The following is a 24,303-nucleotide window of genomic DNA, read 5'->3' on the forward strand; positions in this document are numbered from 1 at the left end:
TAATATTATATGGTTCACGGCCCATGGGTTGGGAACCGCTGTACTATACACACTTAATTGTATAACTGTTATGATTTAGAAATAGTTATAAAAAATTCCAAACAATCATCTAAAATTGTTGGTGAACATAGATTTAGATTTACATATAACAAAAAAAAAAAATATATTAAGTTTTTATTAACTGTTACTATTTATTAAATTTTAATTTAATACATTGAACGATTAAACCATTAAAGTCTTATATAATATAATATAGACGACAGATGTATGCGGATGGTACCTATACAAACTGCAGTTTATGATATTATATGTAGGTATAATTTAAGGGGCCTCTGTGCAAAATTAAATCTCTGAGATGTAACATAGAGATCCCAATGGGCAATGAGTCATGAGAGGTTGTGTGTTTGTGCTCAATGACCACCCAGAGATGTCACTGGTACGCTTAATGCCCAGTTGTGTGAAGTTACTGCATGTGATGTCGCATGCCAATGTTCTATGTTACGTGGTTACGTCACACACTCACACTGTAACTTCCATGTGCAGTCAGGTTGGGAGTTTGGGACTACCCATTTTCATCGCACTGACTTTGCATAGAGTGAACATACAAAATGAATATCCAGAAAAAAATGAAAAAGTTCTTATCAGGGGGATAGTGATAGCGGGATACCGGCTACGCTGGGGAGATTCGAACCTAGTACCCCTAACTTAATGATCCTACGCTTAACCTACTGGGACATGCTACTGAGATACATTCGTGATGGACGATGGTATTGTAGACTCTACAATGTAGAGTATTTAGAGTGTTTAGACTCGTGTAATGTAATCAGTATCGGACTGCCTCAAAAAGATCTACCGTGCATTTTAGTTTGAAAGGCCCTCGTTTTAAACATTTAAAGTCACACTACATTTTGTAGAACGGTTGAAAGGTAACTTTTTAAATTGACCTTAATTGACAACTGTAGATTTATTCTCAATCAATCTGTGGAGTGTGGACTTTGTTGTTCTCTGCAGTCTAGTAAAGTATTTTCAAATACTTTTTAAGTACCTAGGTACTGTAATACGAATTCTAAATACATTTGAAAAAAGTATTTAGACACAGTAGGTATATAGGTAGGTTCTAAATATATTCTGTTTACAAATACTTTTTTCTAATGTATTTTTTATATTTGTATATTTTTTTAAAGTTAGACAGACTATCTATAAAGTTTTTGAAACCATACATTTTATAATAATAATAAATAGAAGAAATAGGTAGGTAGGTAGGTAGGTAAATATATAATTAAATTTTGATTGAAAACGTTAGTTACAACCTGATTTACTTTAGTTACCTATTGATATACTTATAATTCATTTTTCCTTTCGGTTTTATGTGATGTATATGCGACATCTCTGAGAGATATAATGATTAATATTAAACTATGTAACTTCTATATAAAGTCACACAAATATTATCTTAGAGATTTTTTATCGTGAGTTCTTTGGGACTTTAAAAATTATTTATAATCATCTGTAGTCTATTTAACGGTATATAGAAGTTCAAATGTGCACTAACATTTTATATCACTTGGTGACCGCATGGATGTGAACCTCGCGTTATTGCACATAGTTCCGGCCGCGGGAACGGCGGGAATCGTTTGTTATCGAATGCTGCAATATATATTATTATTATTTTCGAATCAAAAATATAATAAATGTTATTCTTATAAATACGTGTGAAACGACTCCTATAGGGTGTTTTAATACACGCCATACTCGTTGTTTAGTATATTTTATATAGTGTCTTTATATATGCTATGTACCTATTACCGCTAGACAGAAATAAGAGATATATTTTAATTATTCATTAATACATCATAATATATCATTATACATTTAGTATATATTTATTGATTTACCATTTACATAATTATTTGTTCTCCGTCAATGACAATGACAAGTTACAGTAGTTAAACAACTATAGAGGGTGTGGTCGGCAATGTGTTTCATGGCTGTCGGGTGTCTAAACCACTCTTTAGAAATTCATTGATTTAAAAACATGGTAGTTTTGAGTAAACTTATTATTTTATTTTCCCATAGGTATAGCTTATTTTAAAAGTAAACATATAGTTTTTACTGCGTTTAGTGTTTACTTATTGTAAATATTATTATACAAAGGTATTTTATATTAAACTAATTTAGTAATATAAAGTATTAGATATAGTATACTTAATTTAATAATTTATTATACAAGTTTAACATACTTTACAACTTTTATATAAACTATGAATTTTACTTTACATAATGAATAATGATATTCTTAAAATATGTAGATTTATTTTAAGATATTACCTATTTATAGTTTTATACCTAGTGGCGCACACTCAAATATAAATTGGGGTAGCATGTTTAATGGAAAATATACCACCCAACCACCCACCAGATCGCTTGCAAAAAATTATATTATCCGCATATATATCGCAAATAAGACATTTGGTTTATCCGGACCGGCGCGAAGTACCAAATAAAAAAATCCTCTATCATTTTTAAACCTATTATTGTAATTTCGATTGTATGTGCATATTTATTTATTGTTGTTTTTATAGTTCGTAAAAATCAACATATAATTTAGACAATTTTATCAATTTAAATTATTTCATGTATCTAAAGTTGATTTCATTTAATCCGGACTTTCGGAAATTCACTATTATATTTACGAACTCTAAAAATAATACCTATTTAATATTTTCTGTCATAAAATTATGATTTAAATTAATCTCTTTAAAGATACACGTGCTTATACCTACATTATAATTTATAACTATATAACTGAAGTAATATAGATTAAATTAGAAAAATGGACGAACATAGATTCATGGTCTTTGAAAGAAAAGTGTTGCGAAAAATATATGGCCCGGTCAAAGACGAAATAACTGGGGAGTGGAGACGAAGAAAGAACATAGAGCTGGAAATACTGTATGGTAGTGCGGACATATTGGAGGTCATCAGAAGCAGAAGACTACGGTGGGCTGGCCACGCTTGGAGGAGCCAAAACCCACTTTTACATGCAGTGATTGAACAAAACCCTGTAGGTAAAAGGCCTCTGGGAAGACCAAGAGTGCGTTGGGAAGATGTTATAAAGAAGGAGCAGTTGGGAGGTTGTTCCAATTGGAGAAATTTAGCATTGGATAGAGAAGGATGGAAGCTTGGTTGTGAGACGGGATGGTCTTAAAGGCCCAATAAACCCAAAAAAAAAAAAAAAATAAAAAATATAGATTACATGAAATTTCTTTTGCATGAATTTGTATTAGATTTATTAATTATAACTAATAATACTTAATAGGTACTTATAATTTATAACTGTAGGGCTAAGGACTTGGATATAAATGCCCTTAAAAATACCGAAAAATGAAAAAAAAAAAGTGCTTTTATTACCTAATAAAAATACTAAAATGCATTATTCATTAAATAAATTAAAAATATTACGTAAAAAAATATAATTCAAAAAATGAGTAAAAAATTCAATTATATTATATTTGCATTACACTGTACAATAAGAGCAATTTACAATTTCTTTTAGTCATAAAAGAGAAAAGACAAAAATATCCTAAAAAACCTTAAAAAATTTAAAATCCAAAAAATTCTCTAAACAAATTTGTGGTTAAAACATGGAGTACTTAAAACACATTTGTAGCTTAAAAAGCATCATGTAGGTATGACAATTCAAAAAAAATATGCGAATGCATTGAAATCCGAGCCCTATTTATAAGTAGGTATCTATTAACTATTATATCGAGATGGTTAAAAAAAAAAATCAAAAGTGGGTTAACATAAGACCTAACCTAATCCTAAGAAGTGAATTTATAGTATCTCTAAGCATTTTTAAATGCGCATTAAAAGCTTCACCACAGTTGAATATTCTGCAAAGTTCGTAGGTTCGTTGTATCTTTATACCTCGAATATTACGTACGTAAAAAATATATGCATGAGTGCCAGGTGGATTGATCAATCAAGATTGGCGGGACTTTTATTTTTCTAAGAAGTTGGCAATAATGAATTTGAAATAAATGATTTTTTTTCTTATCACTCTGGGAGAACTAACCGGTGCTCGAAACATTCTGACATTATATAATCTGACTGTGATTATTCAGTATTTTCTTTATCGTCCTATGCAGACGTGTGCCAAGGCTTATAGATTATACAGGTTGCCTCATAGCATAATTATTTTTGAATGTTTTGTTTGTGGTGATAACTTTTATCAATTGGTTTTTGATAATTTTCAATTAATGTTGTCTTGCAAAAGTTGCGACAATAATAATTAGTAGGCTGTAGTTGATTGTTATTAATTTCAATATTTTCTTTAATATTATATAATTATTTATGTAAGGAACTGTTTTATATTTTATCTACACACACACACACACACACACACACACACACACCCACCCGCCCACCCACCCCACATACATGTTATGTTCCTTTACATATCACTTACTGACTTAAATTACTCTACACATTTCTGTTTAGGTACCTAAAATTAAATTGAATTCAGAATCATATTATAAGGTAATAGGTTACCTTTAAAATGTTCTCTACTCTCTAGATAGTTTTTATCTTATTTTAAGTATACTAACGAGTATTCTTTAATTGTTAACTCCTATTGAGGTCAAAAGTTTCTATTTCTACATTAATTAATAGATTTTAATAATGAGTATGGACCGTGATTATGCACCGCTTAGTGCTGCGTGTGTTCGAGCATTGAACGATAAAATGTACGATAAGAGAAAAGCAGCAGCGCTGGAAATTGAAAAGTAAGTGCTTAAAAATTATTTTATTATTTTATTAAATTATTTTATTATTTTATTAAATTATTTTGTTGTTGTCTTTAGAATGGTTAAAGAATTTGCAGCTGTCAAACAATTCCATGCAAATACGACGGTTGTTAAAAGTATTGGGACAAGATTTTTCAATGTCAAAAAATGCTAATACTAAAAAAGGAGGACTCATAGGACTTGCCCGCTATGGCTGTTGGACTGGGAAAAGTATATTTAGTTATTTTTCATCATAATATGTACAATTTATTAATTTTTATCATTATTTAAATCTTAGGATTCTGTAAATTATATTGATGATTTAATTATACCAATATTGGTAAATTTGAATGACGCTGATTTAAAAGTTCGATACTATGCCAGTGAATCACTATATAATGTTTCTAAAGTTGCTCGCAAGTGCAGTTTTAAAAACATTTTCCTGACATTTTTAAATCTTTAAGTAAACTGGCCACTGATCCTGATCAAAATGTTAAAAATGCTTCTGAGCTTTTAGATCGTTTAATGAAGGTATGTGTATATTTATAATTTATATAAATACTTATATCTGTGAAAATGCTACTTTTACATCATATATATTTTAATTATTTTTAAAGGATATTGTTACAGACAATTCAAACATTTTTGATCTTGTTGGCTTCATACCATTGCTTCGAGAGCGCATTTATACAGAAAATACTTTTGCAAAGCAATTCATAATTTTCATGGATTACTGTCTTAGATGATGTCCCTTCAATTGACTTAGTGATATATTTACCAGAAATTTTAGATGGATTGTTTAAAATGCTTTCTGATCCTACATTTGAAATTAAAAAAATGTAAGAAAAAAAAAATGTGCAATATACTAAAATCTCATCTATTACACTATAATAAATCCTGTAAATATATTATGTTTATCTATTTTAAAATTATATTAAAGGTTGTACATTTTAGTAGGTATATGATTTTTATATTTTAATAGTAGCAATTAGGCAAAATTATTAACTCCTGTCTCTCAAAAAAAATTAAACATAATTATTACAGGTGTGATGCTGTTTTGAAAAAATTTTTAGATGACTTGCATCGTAATCCTGAAAAAGTTAACTATACAGATATGATAAATACTGTTGTTATTTATTCATATTCTACTGATGAATTTGTTCAGGTAAATACAAATATGATTTTACTCGAGTATTACCAATTCTTTAATATAATTGAATATTAATTTAATATATTAATATTATATTTTTTTCAGTTTACAGCAATGTGTTGGATAAAAGAATTCATTGACATGTATGGTTCAAATATTTTACCATTTGCATCTAATATTTTAAAAGCTTCAATGGCATCAAATTCAAATCAAGATATAGAATCCCAAATACGTAATTATTGTTATGTTATTAATAATAATTAATAAATTATTACCATTTACTAAAAAAAATTAAAATAGGTAATATGTATAGGTATCTTATTAAAAAACTTATGAATAATTGTGAGTTTTTAAAAAAAGCATAATATGCGAGGCTCTAGATTATATTTTTATATTTAAATTTGATAGTATATCATTCACTTTAATTTTAAAAATAACAGAAATAATTACTCTATCTATAGAATTACTAATCTAATAGATTACTCTGAACACAGAATTTGGTATGTGGTGTTTTTGTAAGACGAATAACAATGTAGATATATTATATTTTCAATAATAATTAAAATTTTTCTTTTACTATTTATTGGTTTTGAACTTATATGAAAATGATTTCTTATATTTATGTTTTTTGAATTACTAGGTATCAAACAAACAGCAAAATTAGTCAATTCAACATTGATGGAGCTAATTAATGGTGTAGAAGACAAAATTGATGCCACAGAAAAAGATGCGGAAGTAATTAATTAAAAATTATATGAAAACAATAAAAAAAACTTATTAATCCATTATTGAAATTTAGGGAAAAAATCTAGATCTTGCATCAGTTATTACTGTACTTATTAAAGAATTGGGCGGATCTACAGTTGAAACTAAAATAACAGTATTAAAATGGATTTACCATTTGTTTATTCATTTACCAAATAGAGTAAGTAGGTAAGCTACTAGGTTACATATAAACAATTAAATTATATAAATTTATTTATGCATTGATTTATTTATTCAAACAGATACTTATGTACATGGAGTCAATATTTCCTTTATTGCTAACAACATTATCATATCCAAATGAAGAAGTTGTGCAAAATGATTTAAAAGTTATTGCAAAAATAATTTCTCCCGTCAGCAGCTCAAACAAATAATAAACAATATTTTGACCAATTTATTTTAAGTTTATTGAAACAATTTAGTTGTGATCGAACATTATTAAAAGAACGTGGACAATTTATTATAAGGTTTGTGTTTATGGTATAATATTTTTTGAATGGAAATATAAAAGTAAAATTAAACTAACTAGTGTTTATGGTTAAATGTATTGTTTAATATTTCTGTTAACTATCTTTATGTTTTAAAATTTTCTATATAGACAAATATGTGGCTTATTAAATTCAAATGATATTTACCGAACATTATCTACATTCCTGTTGGAGGAGAAGAATATGAAATTTGCGTCTGTGATGATAGGAACACTGAATACAATATTGTTAACATCTCCTGAACTTTATGATTTGCGAACTCAATTGCGGGATGTCGAAAAACAAGTAAACAACATTATTTATATAGATTGAAACTTATACTATCTAGTATGAATTATAATAGTTGTTAACTATCAATAGAAAAGTTTAAATGCTCCAAGTTTTTTTAAAAGTAATATTTTCTGTTATATTAAATTATATATTCACTTGTTTCTTCAATGATTATACATTTTAAAAGTATTCTGTAAAAATTTATAAATGTATTAAAATAACACAATATAATACTTTAATATATAAATCTAACAACTGTGATAATTTATTTATTTATATTTTGTTTCAGGAAAACCGAGAAATGTTTTTGTGTTTATTTCGAACGTGGTGTCATAATCCAGGTAGCTCTGTGTTTACTTACCCAAAATTATTTTCTTGTTTGCAAGCTGTTGCAGACTTTGTATCCTTTTTCAGTAAAACTCAATTATACATTAATTTTATTTTACCAGCACCACATGGCATCTAATATTATTATCATTGTATTATCATTTATCAATTTTATTTTGTTCAAAATTTTCCTTAGCCACTATTATGTCAGTGCATCAATGGATGTTACTATTGATTTGCTTATTGAAGTAGACAAACTAATTCAGCTATTGGAATCGCCAATATTTATATGTATGTTTTTATATAACGGAAAAGACTTATTGTACCTATTGACATTTTTGAATATTTTTAGATTTGAGAATGGAGCTTTTGGAAGAACCAGTAAATCAGTATTTAATTAAAGCACTTTATGGACTTTTGATGATAATGCCTCAATCTGACGCTTTTCATTTATTGCGACACAGGTTGAAATGTGTTCCTCATTCAAGAATGGGATCTGAAATGTATGTACTACATTATTATTATTAAAATATAGGATTTTACATTTAATAATATAATATATAATATCATTATTGGACCTGTTTCCTGTAAGGGATTGACTTCAGTTTAACCAGTTAATCATTGATTTATGTTCTGTTTATGTTATTTTAGGCCAGCCAGTGAAAATGTTGAAAAAGATTTCAAAGGGATGTTTGACACAAGTACAATGTTAAATCATTTTACAACATTACAAGAAAAACATAGGAATTACCGAATAAATTCTAATTCCAGTCAGCAGATTGATAAAGCTATTGCCAAAATTGATATACAATAGTTATTATTACCATTCAAGTTATTATAGTATGTTATTTTGCCATTATTACCTAATACCTTTTAAACAAAGACCAATAATTGTTTTAAGCATTTTATTTATTATTTGTGTTTAAATTTTATGAAACCATATGTCGATATTATTGTTATTTGTTTTAGAATAACAAAAAAATGTTTGTATTTAAAATCGGGTATTTAATTTAATCTAAAATTGTATGTATTTATGTTGTATCTATGATTTATATATTTTACTGTAAATGCATTAATTATATTATTGTTGTTGTATTATTGTATTGAAATATATTTATGAAATAATAAATAAATGAATTATTCTTATTTAAAACATTTTTCTAAAGTTATTTTAATGTACAATACAAAACCTCCTTGATAAGTAATACATCAAATGACAATTTGGGTTTATTATATCTTAAATTTAATCATTTTTATAGATGAAACTTTATTGAATTCTATTAGGAAGTTTAAGACAATGAAATTATTACAACAATTAGTAGCTTAATTACCGAATGTTACCGAACATATTTATAAAAGAATAACGACTGTAATTAGCAAAAATATAATATAATAGTTTTAGTGTAATAATAATAATTATTAATTTACAATAACCCTGAACGGTATTGTATACACATCAATGTACCTAATTTGCCTACATAATGCGCCGTCTAACACAAAGTTTGAATATTATTATGGTATTCTAAAAAGATTGATTACAGTAGACACAGATATGTAAATTCGTCACGTCTTGTATACTATTACATAATATATATAGAATTGTTCCTGGTGGCAAATTATTGGAGATAGTTTCAAATAGGGAGGGTCGACCAGTGGCGGCTCGTGCATATGTGCGATGGTGCGGTCAGAAATGAACAATTTATACTTTATAGTACCAACTACAAAATAAATAGGTACATATTTTAGTATATAATATATTATACATTAACAAATTAACAATTAAATATATTTTTAATTATTATTAAAATTATTTTTATAGTTTATTATAATATCGTTACAAACTCGCGATGTTATTATACGGATATATTATGGATAGCTATATGTACGCCTATGCAACGCTGCAGCTTGTGTGACATTGTGAATCGTACATAAAAATATCGGTTTCCCGTATAAACTGTAGGTTTAATCACAGAATATTAATATACGAGTAATAATATCATCATAAAGGCGCGGCGGCTACAGAAGCTTATGATGTGCGGTGAATTTTGTCGCTCAAATCGAGAACGGCAACGACGTGTTTAATTTTGTATTATTATTTTATGATTTTAATTTTTTGTATGATGTATTATATAGTTCTTTAATTTTTTCATCGCACTCCTGTGATAAGTTACTGCGAGCCACCACTGGGGTCGACCCTACAGATGATTTAGAATCATTATTTCCAAACGAAATTGTAAATTTCAGAAGTAATTTAAAGTCATTAAATTTACATAAAAATCAAAAACAATGAGCGGTTTTTTTTCAAATGTATCTCTATACACTTACGTGGTTCTAAGAATGTTTCAGCGACCAATTTTTTGTTCAATTAAGCGTTCATTGTCGTTAACTGCGTTTTTTTTATCCATATTAAAGGTACCCCGAGTGCGTGCGGGAACAGATTCATTAATAGATTCGATTATGATATTATTTTTATGGTGTCGTGGTTAACTATCGTTATTACAATAGGATTTAAGAATATATAGATAATAATAATAATAATAATAAAATATGAATAATAGGACATAGCAAAAAAAAAAAATTATGGTAATACACGCCAATACCCAAGTAATTAATGAAAACCCGTTTATAAAATAAGGAAACTAGGTTACTTCTCTATTATACAATAGGTGTCTAGTGTAACACGTCACTGAGCTATATTTACTGCAGTATTTTTCGTATCTAATTTGAATTTAACGGTAAATAATCGCATATGAAAAATGATTCTGAGCAAAAGACAGCCTATCAGTTATACTAAGATCATATAGTCGCAAATATTGTCAAGTTGAATGATATTCCCGCCGTTCCACGAAACGAGACTATGACTGTCTTCTCTACATTTGACCGCAATATGTTTACCGACTGTGGTATCAGTGGTCGGAAAACAGTATCATTTAATAATTGGAAAACTGCAATTACGCTCGAATAGCTAGGTACTTATTATCTTATAGGTTTATACTTTTTTCGCAAGTCGTGGAGCTCAATTCCTGATAAATGGTTAATGAATCGTTGTATTGTATTTGTTCGACCAGCAGTTGTCTATCAGCTGTCTGAATCGTTTTGACTATTTCTGCATCGTCGTCCGCAAAGTTCACGAAAACCATTGATTGATCGCTGTCCGTGTCGTCGGATCGAACAGCCGGATATAGACGTTACTTTAACGATTCGAGGTTAGAATATAATATATATATACGTTACAGTTGAAATCCGAAATCCATCAAAACTAGTCTCCAAAAATCTCTTTAATCAATTCTGGTATTGACTAGTAAAACTAGTTTTAATTGAAACGCTTTGGGGACTGGGGTAAGTATTACAAAGAACTCTAACCTAAAAATCTTTCAATCATTCCAATAAATAAGCCTTTGACTCCTCACTAATGCCTTGTGTTATGTCAGTGACTGATCATTGCGTCACGATCTCAACGTTCCATCAATATAAACACTTTTAAGTTTTATTATAATTATTAGCTAGGAAAGACTTCAACACCCCCGACAACCTATATGAAGCAATTGGTCCATTTTCAAATTTTCATAATATTATCCTATACCTTAAAAAAATTGATTTGTACAATAGTATATAACCTAAAATGTAAAATGTAATAATTTAAGCTAATAACCTTTGTAGTTGATGCTTAATCAATAATAATAAAAAAAAAAAAATTATTAGTTACTATAATAGTAAAATACGATTTTTTTTGGGGGGGGAGGGGGGGAAATCGCTTATATCACCTCACTAAATTATGTGTCTGCAGTATGCCATACAAATATTTATCTTGTACATTTTTCAATCAATCGCTTGTATTGATTTTATTGTTAAATTATTATTTTACTGTGGTGTAATAAATTAATAAATAAATAAAGGTTCGAACTTTCTAAAATATTTTAGGACAAACATATTAAAATAAAATAATATTAAAGCGATTGGCTTCAAGCAGTCGGATACATTAGCATAATAGCATCGTTCAAACAGTATTATTATTATTATATAATATGCGAATATGCGATATCGCATTGAGCGAACTCACCGAACCGAGTGCAATGAAGTCATTTGTTTCGTCGTTATCGTATCCACCGCGTGGGCGCCAGATATACTCGTTCAATAGGTACATACGCGTTAATGACGTACGAATAATATGACATACAATAATAATAATAATCAGCCTGCAGTGTATACGATTGTAGTTATAATATTATGTAAATATACAATTTTTATATGGTCGCATATTTATAATATATGACATTCATGTGAGTGTTTTATTTTTTCACTCACTCGTCCCGCGACGGGTCGTTATATTTTACAATTTAATATCGTCGCAGCAGCAACCCTTTTTAAGCGTAGTCGAACCATATAATATTGAAAGTCTGCAGCTACCAGCCGAACTCCATTTATGCGACGAGAACGGCGCCGAACCGTGTGCGTAATAAATGATAATAAAAGGTGTGTACACACACTACACACGAGGCGATAATGTCATAATAATATTGCGCTGCCGAGGGGGTTACGGAACGCAATAACAGCAACGTGTCGTCAAACGTTTTTATTACGAGTATTTTATACGATATAAATAATATAACGTATAACGTACAACGTATATTATATGCGCGTGTCGTGTGCAGACAAGTCTTAATAACAACACATCGTTCATTTGTATAAACACACTACACTACCGACCACTGTGCTCTGCAAAAACTACAATGACGACAGTAGTAATAATAATAATAATAATAATTATTATTATTATTATTATAGGCGTCTATGTAGTTGGTTCCAAATGAAATTCTTTGTTATTTATTGTGGTCCAGCGAAATGTAAAATAAAGCATCGCTGTGTACGTACATCGTCTAGCCTAAATATTTAATATTCAACAATATTATTTGGTACCTATGTAATTTGTATGGCTTTGTACGATCTTAGTTTTCCTGTTATGGAAGACAAATATAGGATGAAGCCGAGATGATGTGATTTCAACACCATCCATGATTTAAAATTATATTTATTATTATATCGTAGGTTTAATTAATATACCAATAGGTTAGGTCCGTTCCTCATTCAAAATTTCGTCTAGTTTGAACAAGTCATTTTTATCCTTTCCCCGCCGCCATTAATAAAAATTCATATATTTAGTCGAATATAATTTATATGTGGCTGATTATGCCTTTTACATTTGCTGTCTTCTATCCAAATGGAAGATACAGTAGATAGCAGCAGAAGTGCAGCACTATAAGAAAAAGCTATGGTAAATTTAAAAACCGATAAGTTTAAGAAAAAAATCAAAATCTAAAATAATTGATTAAAAAATAACATTCAATAATGTACACGAAACATTTGGTCTACAAAATTTAGAATAATCACGTTACCAAAGAAAATAGTACGACTAATTAACTAATTAAAATTTGAAAGTTAAAGCAAAAAATTGAGATTCGAAGGTTCTAAAATCTATTAATAAATATTTCTCATTTACTTATTAGTGAATAAATAGGTATTTACAATTACCTACACAGCAACATCTGAAGCTACAGTATTTATGTTCATTATTGATACCTCTATAACGTATACGTTCGACTTTAATAATATTAAAATATTGTCATCCCTTTGATTTTTGAGTACATAGCTCATAAAAAATGCTGCGTGTAAGAGTGATGAACGCTGGATGATGGATAAAAATCGTTTGCTATAAAGAACAACATTATCACCACGAAAATACTAACAACCTAATCGCATTTAAAACTAACGTATTTGTTTTCCCATTGATATAACACACTGTTACATTTCAATTATACCAAAGACACTGCTGACATAGGTATTTATATTTGTTGTTATGGAAAAATTGTAAAAGTTTGTTTTTGAGATACGATTTTTCCATTTCACATCGCGTAGACGATGTATAGACATTAGACAGTGATAGTAAATCTGAGTAAACGAATAATAATAAAAGTTTAAGAATAAAACATATTTTATATAATATTTATCATTTTAACTTTTATTTATTTACAGCTTACAAGTCGTATTAAAAGGACAGAATTATGAGTTCGTTATGAAGTTATACTTACCTGTAATAGGTGCTGCGAATGATGTTAAAATAAAAATATTACTTATATTATATCCACATGATCACATTCCACACAATGTACTTAATTATTATGTTTCTATATTATTATAGCTTTCTTCTTCAATCACAAGCAACGCTTAAAGAAGATTGATGTTACTAGATAAATGTACACTAGCTGTTTATATTTATAATATTTTTCAGATTTAATTAATAAAAATAAAATAAATTTTAAGTATATTTTACTTTGTACATACTCACCACGTCACACATTTTTATATCATGTTTTTAAAATTAATATTTACGTAAAAATATATTGCAGTTCACGCAATATTTCAATATTAAAACCATTGTTCATCGTATTTTTGTCATTATTACATGCAACTTGTATTTGAGAGGAACGCAGCAAAAGGAAAATAAAAACAATTTTTTTTTTTGAAAATAACAAACGAATAGTCATAATCACTAATTTTACATTTTTTTTTTTTTTGATTTTTCTTTTTACATTTTCAAAAATTCATACATAGGAACAGAATATTAAATTTTTAACAACTTACAACAGTGCGTCAACTACTAACATAAGTGCATTGACACGTATAATTTATTTGTATAATATAATATATTATTTTATTATTCGTAACTTTGAATATATTAGGTATGTTATTATTATGTATGATATACAATTATTATTGTATTATATTATATTGTGAATATTATATAGTACTATCATTGGTTACAGAATTTCAATTGGGGAAATATGTGTGTATTTTAAATGTGTAAACTGTATATTAAGTACTATAATGACTAAGCAAATTGGCACATAATCATTGTTTTAAAAAATATAAGTGTATACCTATATTTAAATTTGCATCCAATTGAATCAGGCATGTACAACAATTTGAGTAACATTCTATTCGTTTATTATAAAATATAAAAAAAAAAGAGATTTTCTTCAGCCTTCGCCAAATTCATTAGACAGAAAATTATGATATTTAAAATAATATTTTAAGTATAATCTAATTTTTGAGCTGGTTTATTTATATTAATGTATATTAATTTATAGTAAAATGTCCCAAATATAATTGTTTGGTATTTTATTTTTATCCAACTAATATAGTTATAACAGACTAGGGAGAAATGGACGTTTATTTAGATAAGAGTAAAATAAAATAATAATAAAAAAAAATATATAAGTGATTAAAACATAACATTATATTAGAGTTTAACGATTTTTTTTTAACAAATTATTGATTTCATTCGGAATGCAGTGTAATTTAATGCCACAAGAATCATGTTGCATAGCATTTAATCTGCGTGGGTTCAAGCATAAAAACTATATCACATATCAAAATAAGTGAATGAAATTTATTTATTTTGGGTAAAATTTGTACTATGTTTCAGTTTGGAAAAGGTATAACAGATTTAGGGATATAAAATTAAAAGCATACCTTTGTTGCGAATCGGCGAAACACATATTTGGTAGGCATGTAATTATTTAAAATATTTAATTTAACTGAAATGTAATAAATGTCTTAGAATATAATAAGCTACAATGTACTTGTGGAATTTTAATGTAAAATTCATAATCCAATACATATATTTTTTTTTATCGAAAGTCATGAATCTAAATTAGATCAAATACTTTACATAAATCGTAACTAATTACTTTTTTTATTTATTATAAAATGTTAACAATCTTTTAGTATTAAATATAGTTAAGACTATGGTCTAAAACGAAACAAAAAGAAAAAGAAAAAAATGGGAACTAAATACCAATGTACATTTTTATATTGGTTAGATAATTATTATGTACAAACGTTAACAAATTTATCCTTTTAAACATTACGTCGATATCGAATGTAGTTAGTTTTCATATTAATTATTTCAACTATGAATGTACAAAAAGGAAAATCTCACCTCGATAATTTTCAGTTTGATAAGAAATATGTTATTAGATTTCAAACAATATGATCGAGAAACATAATATTAATAATAATAATAAATATAAGTTAATAATATGGTCGCCCAATATATATATAATAAACATTGTAAAGTTATTATGATAAATTAATAATTGACTTACAAAAAATATTTAAAAATCAAATCTAGACTTTTCAATAATGAACTAATTCGACGACTACGTCTACGTAGCGAATTTGTTTAGTAAATTTATGATTATTCAGATTATTCAAATTGTGGTTTTTCTTTTTAAGAGCAAATGTATAATAGTATATCCATTATAATATGCGTGTATATATACTACACGTTTTACGCGGAATATAATTTGTTGTTAGTACCATAATAAATAGTATAATAATAAACTAATAAGGCTGTTTGAATTAGATTTGAACAACGCTACCTAATCATTATATTTTCAACTCACTAATAATCTGTTGAACTGAAAAAAACGGAAAACAAATTTAAGCCTAAGCAACAGATGTATGTACATATCGATATACATAAACAGACGAAAGCCAGCGATGGCCGAGCCAGTTTAAATATAGTTGTATATCATACGATTTCACTAAAATCTTTCATCATAATAAATATTACGTAAAATATAATAATAATAATTATTTATAATAAAATTAGCAATACATACACAGCGGACCTTCATGATTTATCGATTGCAATAATTTCGTTAAGGTTTTGTTGATTGAATACAACATATTTTGATTCGTTCAATTGTAATAATGCATTTGGCATTATGTAAGTATTTTTGAGATATGCAATTGTTCATAAAAATAATAATAACACATAGGTACGCACACCTACCATCCGGTGAACAAAATAAATTAAATAACGATCAATAAGTGATTGCAATTAATAAATCATAAAAGTTACACCGCATAAATTAAACGAACACAACACATTTCGTTTCAAACAAATATTTCGTTAGTTTATACCAACTAATTACTTATAAAAAAACAACATACAACACATTTCCAATGCCATAACTCGGTTATTTATTTAACAACATAAGGAAATCGATTACTTAACAACTTATGTTTTTAACCAATTAATAATATTTTGTTCATTAACATTATTTTTAAACTATTGTTTATATATAATAATAACAAAACAAAAACAATAATTATATAGATACAATTTTTTGTTAAAATATTCTAAAAAATAATAATAAATAAATAATCACAAAAAAAAATTAATGGTGTTACTTACGAGATAAATAAAAAAAGAAAAAATATATTAGAGTAAAATTACAGACGAAATATTATAATATAAATATTTTAATATCAGTAAATATTTGTTTAAACTTTAAATAGTATATTGACAACCATAACAACAATATGTTGTAAAATAATATCTCATTGGAACAGCAGTCAATTATTGTGAAGAATTTTTGTGTTAAGGAATGTCGGCAAATAAAAGTTACAATTTATACAACGACTATTCAAATAGGCTAATAACACAAAATACAGACGACAAGGCAAATAACCATGTTGGTTGTTTGGTCGGTGTTTACGGTAACCATTACATTGCGTTTGTTTGGCGTATTTAACAGGATGATAAAATTAATTGATTTTACGCATGAAAAAAACGACAACATCTAATAACATCGAAGAAATAATAGTATTCCGATAGTCTCTTTTCATTTACAATTCACAGGTGTTACAGTTGAAATTGGCAGTGAATTATTATGTTGTTATCATAACATAATGTTAATTGTAATAATGTGGGTAGTAGAATAATTATTATGGTAGTGTTAGGCATGTTATGATATTTCGGGTCAACAAGTTTAAGTAGAACGGCCCCATTGGGTTTCAATAAACCTTAAGATTTAAGTAGAAATACGCGATCGCAACTCAAAACGGTGGTGTAAATGCGATTTCATGGTTTAAAATGTTGAACAGCTGACGAAATGTTATGTTCGTAAATATACTAAATAATAATCAATTTTCCTTAAATATGTACAGCAAACAAACTAAAAAAAAAAAACAAAAAAAAAATACAGCCTCGTAAAACAATGCTACGCCCAACGCACTATTTATTTAAGTCAATACTATCGAGAAGACGAATCACCAAATAGGTATAGGACGAACAAATTCCTACGCGCTTTTTTTTTCATTTTTTTCATTTTTTTTTATTCGTCCGCCTAAATTAAACTAAGTATTAAAGCCGATTTTGATAAATTGAATATAAAAAAGTCCGACAAATGTTGTTGGTGTCGCATTGTTTTTTAAAGGTCACATTTAATATAAACCTATGTAAATACATATAATAATATATATAATTTTAAGCTTAAGTGCCTATATGAGGGCATACGAGTAAATTATAACAATAACCATAATTTTAGAAAACAGTGATAATGATTTTTATCAAATACAATGAACAATTTTATATTATGTGCAACAATTTGTTTAACGTAATAATACTAAAAAACAAACAAAACATTTGAAATAAAAAACAAAACCATTCGATAGACGCCTGGCGTGTTGAGAAAGTTGCCGGCCAACATAAAATTAGTGTAAACAAGTATAAAAATTCGTACCTGACGGACGAGACGTGAGCTTCAGGTTACTTATGAATAAATTGTGATCACTTCGCGACCACCGCCTCTCACCATCAGCACTTTGTCGAGGCCTTCGGTCATCACTTCTAAAAATTCCATGTCTATAAAGAGATAAGTCAAGGACACATTTATGTTAATCAATGAGCCATCTAAAAATTGCAAATTGTTTATTATTTAATACGTAAATTTATATTTTAAGTATTCCTAATATGAACCACGAAAGAAAAAAATAGCAATATATTTGAAAAATCAGATAGGTAAGTCATTTGGGGTTAAGGGTAATTTTTATTGCATTTAAAATCAATGTAGAGAGGTTAGGTTTATTTTTATAATTTAAAAAATATTTGCAAAATTTATGGTGAAATTGCAATCGAATTTCTATAAATAATAAAAGATAAGAAATAGCTTTTTTTATAAAAATTTTTAATAAAATTAATGTGTTTAATATTATGATACTTTGTACTTATTAAGTCATTATCGCATACGTTTAAAACTCTATCAAATGTAGAAGGCAAGTAGAATATTATCGAATTAAGTTTGTAAAAACGTGTTGAAAATAAAATATAATGTTTACTAGTTGATGATTATAATATAATATTATAGTATTAAAGTAGTTAGGTATATAATATATATAAAAAAAGGATACAGTTTGATTCTCTCTCTAATTTGGTGTCTTTAGGCGGTCCTGGTAAGTTGAATATAACCAATTGAGCGTCTCTCGATCTACTGACAATGACTTCGTTCAATTTAACAGCTGTGTGCATCCTTCTCACATTATCTTCGTCTCTGAAAAACGAAAAGTATTTTGAAACACACTTTAATACGTACCAGTTACCAAGAATTAATATATATATTATAATACTATATTATACTAACGGTCGCATTGTCGATGTTGAAGAATCTGTTGTCTCCTTTGGTAGCGAATCCTTTAACACTCCTGATTTCTCACCATTGCCAGTTCGTTTATCATCGACATCGAATGCACATTCGGCCTGTACGTTAAAAGAGTTAGCGTTACATCTACAACTTATAACATACGATTCTACGTTTGTAATGCTTACAGGTTTTGATTTTTTCGCTTCGTCGTCCGCACTGGTTTCTTCCTGGAAACGTACTTTAGGAGCCGATCTTCCTTCTGACGCGTCCTTTCTATGATGCTGGTCTATTATGGATTGTACCTATATATATTGAAACAACCGTTAGGTTATAATGCTTTGTAAAAGTATGGTGCAAGTTAAGATAACAAAACGTTTCATGGTTTGGATGCCCGTCTAAAATGCACAGCTATGCTGACAAACTGGATTAAATAAAACTATATCAAATACACAGCACAATGTACGGTTGAAAACAACTATACAAGTAATATCAAGCTTATATTACTCTTGAATTAATTATAATAATATATACACGATACAGGTACACTATTGTAATACGAATTGACAACAAATATTATGTTGTAATTTTATCGATACAATAATATGTTGGTTAAATAAATGAAAAAATAGATAATGAAGAAACTACATAATAACGGCCATGAATTTTTATTTAAGTAGATTCATCATAGTAAATTTGATGTATCATCATAGTAAATTTGATGTATCTAGTATTAAACATTTCAAAAATTAAGCATAAAATAAAATTGCTTATTTATAAAAATAATTAAAATTATGTTGAAATGTTGTTATAAAATTACAATGCAAAGATAATATTTTTAAATTTATGTTGATGAATATTTTATTCAGAAGCAATATTAATAAGTATAAAAAGTAATAATACGGAATCAATAAATACAACTTCTATAATACTAAAACAATATTTTCTACACAGTAAAGCATTTAAGTTTTGCAATCTATGTATGTGTTAATACTTAATATTAATTATTTACGTACTTTCTACACTACGTGGGTACATAATTAATATTTTATCTACTAAATTTTAAGTATCAACTAAGTACATAACCACTATAAAGCGTTCCTAAAATTTAAATAAACTGAAACAAACCAATGGTGTATTCTCTCCCGTCGGTGTTTCTCGATTGAAATCTATGATATTACGCATCTTTTGTAAGCCAAAAAGAGAAAACAACAAACCACAAGCCGTGTTTAAAGATAGTAAAATGAAGAAATAATCGAAGTTGAAGTTTTTATTAGTTTATTGTAAAGTTTAATACAACAAAATGTAACATTTTAACTTACCATTCCAAAGCTTTCTTTCTTATTAAGTCTGAGCTCCCTTAACATTTGATTTCGTTGTTCCATCATCAGCGTTCTTTCATATGTATAAGCTGATATATCGTTATTTGTCTGAAATATAAAAGTTGTTTTAATACGTATTATGTTTGAATTTATTTTGGAGAATTTTTTCGAAATGTAATAACGGTAAAAATTATTACCATTTCAACCACTTCGACTTCTGCTGGTATTCTGAGTTGGTATAAGAACGTTTTTAGATCTTTTTTCATCTGAATAGAATTATCGTCGGTCTGTGCTACAGTGAATATTCTCAATTTACAGTTTTTCCAGGTCCTGTGTTGTTTTAACAAGAAAGGTATGAGCATCAGAATGCCTCCGTCGTGAACGATCCACCAAATATCGATTGTGCCTGACAGCTATTATACAATTACAGACGTGTTTACAGTTATTGATTTATTGACTGCCGGTTGTGCAAAAAAAATTGTTATAAAAAAAATATTTAATGTTACCTTTGTCGCCGAGTCTGGGAACGATCTTATGCCTTTGGGTACAATTAAGGCCATCTTAGCAGCTGTTACGATACGGATAGTGTGTAGAAACACTTGCCAAGATCGGTCGTTCTCAGATTGTTGCCAGCTGTTTGGCCAGCCTAAAATTACGGTGTTGGGTTTTAATCCTCCAAGTCCAGCGATTTGTATCCTATATAAGGTAGGAAAATAAGATACAAAACATTAAAATAATATCACTCTGAAATTAAATACGAAAACTTACAAATGACTGAGTCCCTCTGACGTGTTATTAGAGACTAAAACGTCCGCAAATCCTTTGACCTTTTCCTCGTCCATCAACCTAACTAGTTCTTTCTTGGTAGACTGTACGTCATGACCAGTTTTCTTGATGTAATCGCCCTCGATGACAGTTGCGCTCACCGTGAGCCCTTTACCCGCCTTGAGTTGAGACACTAGTGAGAATATCTTACGGTATTTTGGCAGGTCGGCGTTGAAGTTGACTAACATGAGAATTTGCGGGCGCCAGTTCTTGGTGTGCGGTGGCGCGTCTTCCAGTCGTAGCAAACTGTATCTCGCAGCTGACAAGGCCAAACCACGCATACCATCGCCCCATTCCTTTTCGGCTCTGTGATAAAACGTGATTATGAAAACGAATAATTTAATAATAATAATAATAATTTATCGTATTATACTATGTATTGCATGTAACTGCGTGTATATTATATTTTGGTCTTCGTCCCGAATAAACAGGAAATAATATTTTAATATTTAATATATTCGACTAAAAATGTTTTAAAATTGATTAATAAAAATAATAGAATTGTGCCTATATATTTTTTTATTATATACCTAACTAATATTATAATCGATGAAATTAATTATCACCGTATTTTGTTTTTTTCCTCGTTCGTAGATTTAATATAATATATACACCAAAATAATTATTATTGCAAACTCACCCTCGATACTCGATGTATTTATAAATTACTCCCGCCATGCCCAGAGCTAACAGCGCGAAATACCAACTTGACATAAACATGACAGCAATGCACAACACGAGTCCGGTGAACGACAGTGTCCTGTGGAATAATTCATATGAAATCGAATTATACTAAAATATACATATTGTGGTTCGAGCGTGGCGCTATATAATCAGGCCTGTAACTACTCATGGTGGATGACGAGATGAATTGCCCTGTCTATGCATTAACCTACCCGTTGGCTTCCTAGCAAGTTTTTTAATTAAAAAAGGTTTATATTTGATATATAAAAAAATGCGCAATCGATTTTAGGTAATACAATTTTAAAAATATAAGTATATTATTACATACACGAGAACATTTTTTGTTATAAGTTTTTATCGATATGGTGAAAATTAATTAATTTTTAATCGCTTATTCTATATACAAGTACTTATTAATATAACTGCAGTAACTACTACATTTTGAGCAATTTTTTTTTATTCTAATTTGTTAATGTTCCGAAATAAGTTAAGCGTTTTGAATTTTATGTAAAAAAATAAAATAAAAATAGTAACGATTAGGTAATTATTTTTATAATACACCACCGGCCCAATCCTAAAATTTGGTTCTCTTCACTCAAAGATTTGGTTTGGTTAGGGGTCTATTATTAATATTGATTTGTACGTTGCGCGCGGCATATGGAAACTCACTATACGTACCAATGATAGTACTTAAACCTAGGTCTCCAGTTTGGTGTGCGCAACAGCGTCTGCAAGACGCACGCCAAGTTGACGAACGCGTAACACATCAATAAGAACATGGCCAAGAGTGGAGCGAGATTATCGATATTTCCAATCAGTATACCGCACTGACATACAGCTACGGTCAACAGCAGAGCCCTAGTGGGTTCGCCAGACGCTGAAGACTTGGCGAACGGCCGCAGGAACGGTATGATGTCGTCCTTGGCTATAGCCTGTACACAAAACCCCATGTTAAATGGTTATTACATAATTTAACACATAATATTAATATTTTTATAAAACTAATGAATTAATTATCGATGAGCTTGGGACGATCGACGACTATTTACCTCACACGCTTTTAATATTTTAAGATTATGTGACTTACTTGTAACAGCCTCGGTGCTCCGGTGAGACTCTGAAGTCCGGCTCCCAAAGTCGACAGTGTCGCTCCCACCAAAATCACCCATTCGTTTGGCCATGCTATATTAGCCACTACCAGACGTCCTCCAATACTTTGACCAAACCTATTAACATTTTAGAAACACATAAGTAAACGTTGTTGTTGTTGTGGTTGATAGACAATTCTCACCGAAAAACATCCTAATGTTAATAATGGATTTGTTTTGAACTATATTACAATGTTTATCAATAATGTTGTCACACAAATCACGATGTATGTAATGTACATAGTTTATTAAAAGAAAAATTAATATTATAATAATTCTTGAGTTCTGAGGTAGGTTATTATTTAAAATTCGTTACTTGTAAACAATTAATCGAGATTATTGCAGTATAGATGCGATATATTTTACGCACGAAGAAAATATAATTATTTAATTGAGATTATTTTTACCGTATGTCCATAGACCATTTTATTGAATTTCGTGCTAGACATTTATCATCAATAAATACTTAAATGTAAAGTTTTATATTAAAATAACGGAAACTTGAAAATTTTATAAAATACAAGCGACTATAAGTCATATTCACTATCTCGATGATTATTTCGTTCATAATAAAGTGGTGGTCTTTAATCTCGAGAAACGCTTAGTTAAACTAAATGAGAATAAATTGAAGTGCAACGTTATAATTTAATTTCTTAACTATTTTTTACTGTAATTTTTGCTGTACTTTTGTATATAATTATTAATTAGTAGAATTAAGTTATTTCGATTAATTTAAGTCAGAAGGTCCAGAAGGAATTAAAAAAACAACAATAAATGTCGAAGGTACCAAATTTAATAGTGGGTAAATACTAAATATTAACACCAATAAGAAAGTAAATTTGTATGATTTAAAATATGATATGTGTAATAAAAAGTAGGTACCTACATAATTGTTATTATATTATCGACTATGTATTTAACCTAAATTTGGTTTGATATGCTAAAAACATTCATTGTCGACAACAGAAGCAGAGTAAGATATAGTCGAGCCTATAACATATTTTATTGAAATATAGTTTTCTTAGACGTTGAAAAAAAATATTAAATCTTT

The 24,303-nt window shown here is 28.4% G+C and overlaps 2 protein-coding genes across 5 annotated transcripts in view; one reads left to right on the forward strand and one right to left on the reverse strand.

Moving 5' to 3' along the window:
• The first annotated feature begins 4,114 nt into the window (after window positions 1–4,114).
• LOC132922200 (protein VAC14 homolog) lies at window positions 4,115–8,942 on the forward strand. The gene is given in 20 exon segments (XM_060985586.1): window positions 4,115–4,787; window positions 4,866–4,890; window positions 4,892–4,993; window positions 4,995–5,018; window positions 5,086–5,217; window positions 5,220–5,318; window positions 5,405–5,509; window positions 5,511–5,626; window positions 5,832–5,952; window positions 6,043–6,169; window positions 6,578–6,672; window positions 6,737–6,862; window positions 6,945–7,054; window positions 7,056–7,169; window positions 7,301–7,475; window positions 7,750–7,799; window positions 7,801–7,860; window positions 7,999–8,078; window positions 8,140–8,290; window positions 8,439–8,942. Coding segments are annotated over 20 exon segments (2,079 nt in total). The 5' UTR covers window positions 4,115–4,683; the 3' UTR covers window positions 8,602–8,942.
• A 7,869-nt stretch (window positions 8,943–16,811) lies between these two features.
• The window catches only part of LOC132923469 (solute carrier family 12 member 6), a 253,901-nt gene continuing 246,409 nt past the window's right edge, over window positions 16,812–24,303 (reverse strand). For 3 of the 4 annotated variants that reach the window (XM_060987485.1, XM_060987487.1, XM_060987484.1), the window contains 12 exons: window positions 23,192–23,330; window positions 22,783–23,036; window positions 22,061–22,180; window positions 21,364–21,726; window positions 21,102–21,291; window positions 20,793–21,008; window positions 20,596–20,703; window positions 20,402–20,458; window positions 19,462–19,578; window positions 19,277–19,392; window positions 19,047–19,186; window positions 16,812–18,501 (listed from right to left, as the gene is read on the reverse strand). In XM_060987485.1, coding sequence (XP_060843468.1) covers window positions 18,410–18,501; window positions 19,047–19,186; window positions 19,277–19,392; window positions 19,462–19,578; window positions 20,402–20,458; window positions 20,596–20,703; window positions 20,793–21,008; window positions 21,102–21,291; window positions 21,364–21,726; window positions 22,061–22,180; window positions 22,783–23,036; window positions 23,192–23,330 — 1,912 coding nt within the window. In that variant the 3' untranslated portion in view covers window positions 16,812–18,409. The remainder of the gene's footprint in view (window positions 18,502–19,046; window positions 19,187–19,276; window positions 19,393–19,461; window positions 19,579–20,401; window positions 20,459–20,595; window positions 20,704–20,792; window positions 21,009–21,101; window positions 21,292–21,363; window positions 21,727–22,060; window positions 22,181–22,782; window positions 23,037–23,191; window positions 23,331–24,303) is intronic. The other variant, XM_060987486.1, reaches the window with a different exon arrangement.

Source organism: Rhopalosiphum padi, chromosome 2, assembly GCF_020882245.1.
Source record: "Rhopalosiphum padi isolate XX-2018 chromosome 2, ASM2088224v1, whole genome shotgun sequence".
Taxonomy (NCBI): Eukaryota; Metazoa; Arthropoda; class Insecta; order Hemiptera; family Aphididae; genus Rhopalosiphum; species Rhopalosiphum padi.